General features: G+C 41.2%; 1 protein-coding gene across 1 annotated transcript in view; it reads right to left on the minus strand.

The window, feature by feature from the left end:
- BECN1 (beclin 1) overlaps nt 1-2,740 on the minus strand; it is an 11,360-nt gene extending 8,620 nt beyond the window's left edge. The window contains exons 1-2 of the mRNA XM_028499071.2: nt 2,642-2,740; nt 2,203-2,331 (exon numbers count right to left, since the gene is read on the minus strand). Of these exons, the coding sequence (XP_028354872.2) occupies nt 2,203-2,329 (127 nt within the window). The 5' untranslated portion in view covers nt 2,330-2,331; nt 2,642-2,740. The remainder of the gene's footprint in view (nt 1-2,202; nt 2,332-2,641) is intronic.
- Between the last annotated feature and the right edge of the window lie 2,820 nt (nt 2,741-5,560).

Raw genomic sequence — 5,560 nt, forward strand, 5'->3', positions numbered from 1 at the left:
CGGCACGTGGGATCCTCCCGGACCGGGGCGCGAACCCGCGTCCCCTGCATCGGCAGGCGGACTCTCAACCACTGCGCCACTAGGGAAGCCCTCCCCCTTTTTCTTAAAGTACAATTTATACAAAGAAGAATCTGTTGTCTTTTTTCCCTTATACCCATTAAATCGGATTAAGGGATTCTTAAATTTTTTCCAGTATAATGGTATGATTATGTCTTTAAAGAGACACATTACCTTTCAAAAATACTTACTAAAATATTTATGGTATTTATATGTTTGGAATTTGCTTCTAAATAACTTGGGGTGGGAGGGGAATGGATGGGGCTGTAGATGAAAACATGGTTAAATATGGATGGATAATTTTTTTTAATTAATTAATTAATTAATTTTTGGCTGCGTTGGGTCTTCGTTGCTGTGCGCGGGCTTTCTCTAGTTGCGGTGAGCGGGGGCTATTCTTTGCTGTGGTGAGCGGGCTTCTCATTGCAGTGGCTTCTCTTGTTGCGGAGCATGGGCTCTAGGCACGCGGGCTTCAGTAGCTGTTGCATGTGGGCTCAGCAGTTGTGGTTCGCAGGCTCTAGAGCACAGGCTCAGTAGTTGTGGCACACGGGCTTAGTCGCTCCGTGGCGTGTGGGACTTCCCAGACCAGGGCTCAAACCCGTGTTCCCTACATTGGCAGGCAGATTCTTAACCACTGCGCCACCAGGGAAGTCCCTTTATGGATAATTGTTGAAGCTCAGTGATGAGTACATGGGGGTTCATCATAAACTTTAAAGTTTTCCATAACAAAAGTTAATATCCCCTTTCCCTCAGAATAAGTGGGAAGGAACATGAGAGAACTTTCTGGGAAGATGAAAGCTTTCTACATCACAATGGAGATCTAAGTTACATGAGTGCATACATTAGTCAAAAACATACAGCTAAGGGGAATTCCCTGGCGGTCCAGTGGTTAGGACTCCGCGCTCTCACTGCCAAGGGCCCAGATTCAATCCCTGGTTGGGGAACTAAGATCCCACATCCCACAGGCTGCGTGGCATAGCCAAAAAAAAAAAAACCTAAGATTTGTAATGTATAAATCTTGACAATTAGGGACTTCCTTGGCGGTCCAGTGGTTAAGACTCTGCACTTCCACTGCAGTAGGCACGGGTTCCAGCCCTGGTTGGGGTACTAACATCCCACATGCTGCGCGGCGTGGCCAAAAACCAAAAAACTGGACAATTAAAAATTGTCAATTCATGACAATTTACCTTAAAAAAAAGGAAGTAAAGAGCAAAGTAATTGAGTGGAGATGGGAGGTGAATGGAGGTATAGAGAAAACAAGAATGGCAGGATGTAGCTAATTGTTGAAGCTGGATGATGGATACAAGGGAGTTCACTATGCTATTCTCTTGACTGCATGTTTGAAATTTTTCATAATAAAGTTTAAAATATATTAAAGAGATAATTACCCTCAGAAAAGAAAAATCAGGTATTAATAATAATAGTTAATATTTATTGAGTACTTTTCCCCAGCATATTCTTAAGTATTTATGGTCTTTGTCATATTTGATCCTTACAAATACCTTGAGATTGCTTTACATTTTACAGATAAAGAAAACCAAGAGACCAGGGTCAAGAGAGGTGAAGTAACTTGCAAAAAGTCATTCAGCTAGTAAATGACAGGATTTAAATCTAAACAGGTTGACTCTAGACCCATAAGCTTATTTTAACTGTCTATTCAGTCTTTTCTTCTTTTCTAGCTTCATCTCACTTCTTGGGACTTTGAGACTCTGTTCCTCTACTTATCATCTGTTGGCCACTGGGTGAGTCACTTAACCTCTCTAAGCCTCAATTCCTCATGGATAAAATGATAATTTTACTACTACTCCATAGGCGAGTATAACTGTACTACTCCATAGAGGTTAAAAGTAATGCATGTAACACACTTAGTATATGGCAAGTCCTCAACAATTGCTGTTTATTTTTAAATGTACATATTCCTTTACTCTGAAACAACAGAAGCAGAAAACTAAGGACCTTTTCTTGCTATAGAAAGCTCTCAGAAGCACACAGTGTAAAATTCTTTTATGTTCTCGATAAGAAAACAAGAAGCCAGAGAGACGACGCGACTTCTGAGGCTCACAAGGCGTGTCTGTGGCAGGCTATGTGCATTCTTTAAGACCTTCATCTCCAAAGCTTGACCACCCTCTTTCTAAGGGTCTCGCTGACCTGTGAGCTCCTGGATGGTGACACGGTCCAGGATCTTGAAGCTCGTGTCCAGTTTCAGGGGTTGGCTGCAGCGCTGACACACGAAGCTCACCTGCATGGTGCTGCTGGATGTCTTAGACCCCTCCATCCCTGCGGCGGTGGAAAGGAGACGATGTTAGGGAGAATCGGCGGCCTTGAACCCCCGGCCCGGGGCTACCACCAGCCTTACTATTATGGTGAAGGGGTAAAATCTCGGCCCGCACCGTTCCCTGTAGGAGCGGTAGGATACCAGGCGGACCTGCTTCCGGGGCAGCCCCGGCAAAGGCAGTTTACAGCTCAAAGTCAGGGAGGGTCTGCAATAGGGGCCGTGAGGGTTCCCAGGTTCCCTTCTAAGGTAGCGGTTCAGCCCCCGACGCTCTTCATCTCGGGACCCGGAGCCCGCCACCCTGGTCCGGCCTACCGCGGGGGCACTGTGGCTTCGGGTCTGTCCGGGTGCGAAGCCTCCAAGACTGCCATCGCCCAGCCTTCAGCTGCTTCCCGATCGGCCAGCGGAGGACTTCCGCCGTGACCGGACGTGACGTCACGACGGCCCCAGCTGCTCTGGGAGTCAATCCTGGTCCACTCGCTTCCGACCGGCTGCCACCTCTAGAGGCTGGGCTGGGAATCGCGGCAGGCGTCGGCCGGCGGGCTGATGTTGCGAGGGGAAGTGGAAGGACCGAGTTGGGAGGGAGTCAGGACACTCTCCCGTTTTTTAATGCATTGACTTTTCTTCAGATTTGTCACTTCTGAGCGGAGCCACTTTCATTTATTCACTGCTGTGTCAGTTTTTAAAGTTTCTCGTTGAGAGAGCTGGGCGCCCGAGAGAGTGGTAGACACACTTGGAGGGGAAAGTGAGGAGGTAAACTTTATTGTTTCATTTTATATTTTAAAATTTCAATTATAATTAGGGAAAGCCGAACACTTCAGATATTGAAACGTATTATGAAATTATAAAAGTAAACCATTTTTGTCTTGGTGCAGGAATATCAGTGGAACAGAATAGAGTTCAAAAATAGACCAAGTATACAGGGGGATTTAGTATGTGATAAAGCTAGTATTTCAAATCAGTGGGGAAATGAACTACTTAATAAGTGATGGGTGGGGCCAAAGAGCCATGTAAATGGTGATGAGCTGAATCTTCTACTTCACTTTTTATACGAAGTTAGTCACAAATTTCAGTGTCAAAAGTACAATGATTAAAGGTACTAGATGAAAGCATGAGTGAATATTTTTTATAATCTTGAAGTAGAGAAGGTCTGTCCAAGCATGACATGAAAATCAGAAGCTGAAAAGGAAAATACTGAATTTTACTCAAAAATTAAAACTTTCTGAACTATCAAAGACAGTAAAAAAAAGTTACGAAAGAAAAATATGGAAAATAGTTGCAGCTCATAAGAAAGAAGGTAAATTTTCTTAATATACAGAAGTCTATTCAATCAATAAAAATACCAATAGGCCAGTAATGAAATGGGCAAAGAATATGAAAAAGCTCACAGGAAAACAAATGGTTGATTAAAAAAATTAAAAGGTATTTCATTTTACTTGTACTTAAGTCAGTGAAAATCAAGCAAGTCAGGCAGCATTTCTCATTCATGCGCTTGTAAAGGCTGAACCAATTGATAACATCAAGTGTTGATGAGCAGCTGGAGAACTCCATGCGTAAACTACCATAATCTTTTTGGAGGTCAGTTTGGGAATGTCTTTCAAAAATTTTAATGTTCATAGTCTTTGATTCATAAAATTTCTTTCTAGGAATTTTCCTCATAGATATGCAAGTGGTCAAATATAGATGTACAAGAAAGTTCACGGCTAAATTTCCTTCAGTAATAAGGATTGTTTAAATAAATTATGGTATTGTTTATTCAGCAGAATACTATGCAGCCATTAGAAAGAATGCAGTAACTTGCTTTTTACTTGGTTCATTTGACTACTTTGAGAATGGTCTGAAGGAGGGCAAGGGTAGAAGCAGGGAGACCAGTTGGGAGGTTTTGCATGAATTGAGGCAAGAGATGATTATCAATTGAAATAAGAAAAGTTATAGGCAGTAAACATGATACGATTCCATCTGTACAAAAAGCAATGTAACATATGTGGTATATAACATGACATGTTAAATGTTATGTTATATGAAATGATGTACAGCAAGCAGTGTCCTTCACTGAACAACGGGACAGAGACTTCTACTTCATACAAGTTTGTGTTGTTAGATTTTTTGTAACGATAAGCCTATAATTCATTTACAGCAAAATTAAACTTTTTACAGAAAGAAAATATAACAATACAGGAAGTTAGGGCAATAGTGTCAGGAAATTACCCATAATCTCACCACACTATAATTTTTATGTTTTCCATTACGATGTTTTTTTCCCTATGTATTTTAACAAGGTTGTATTTATGTTTGTAATCTATATGCAGTTTTTGTATCCTGCTTTTAAACTTTAACATTACATAATAAATATTTTCCCATGTTGCTACACAGTTTTTGTAATTGTCATTCTCATGACTGCATTACACTGCATCAAGTGCGCTACCTTAATGTGTTTCTTAGTTGCTGGAAATTTCCATTGCTTCCAGTTTTGGTGATTACAATAATGCTGCAGTGAAGAGCTTACTGTTTCCTAATGATAGAACTTCACAACTGGGATTACTGAGTTTGGCTATTTCAGGTCTCTTGATTAACGTTAGCAATTGTTTTCCAAAGTGGTTGCACATAATTATATTCTACCTCCAGTAATGTATGAGAGAGCCAATTTCACGATGCCTTGGACAGTATTAGGTATCATATAGTTGACGAACGAGGGCAAAAAGATGGCACTTCCTTGTTATTTTAGTTGATATATCATTGGTTACTTGTAAATATTGACTCTTTTGTGAAGGTTTTCCTCTTTTGTGAAATTCGTTTGTGTCCTTTGCTCATTTGTCTATTAGGTTCTTAGTATTTTTCTCAGTATGTTTCATTAATTTGTATGAATGGTCTGTTTAACTAAGGTGTTTTCCAGATGTGCAGACGTTTTATGTTTTTATGAATTCAAATCTGCTTGTTTTCTTGATGACTTATATTGCTTAGAAAGTTGTTCCCACTTCCAGAAGTGACTTTCCTATTAATATTTTAAATGTGTACGTTCCTCCTATAATTAGCATCACATGTAATATGTGGGACTAGATTGATTTTCTCCTGGTATTGCTAATTAGAGATGATCTTTTTTTTTTTTTTTTTTTTTTTTTTGGTACGCGGGCCTCTCACTGCTGCGGTCTCTCCCGTTGCGGAGCACAGGCTCCGGACGCGCAGGCTCAGCGGCCATGGCTCACGGGCCCAGCCGCTCCGCGGCATGTGGGATCT

The sequence above is a fragment of the Physeter macrocephalus genome, chromosome 14, assembly GCF_002837175.3.
Source record: "Physeter macrocephalus isolate SW-GA chromosome 14, ASM283717v5, whole genome shotgun sequence".
NCBI lineage: Eukaryota > Metazoa > Chordata > Mammalia > Artiodactyla > Physeteridae > Physeter > Physeter macrocephalus.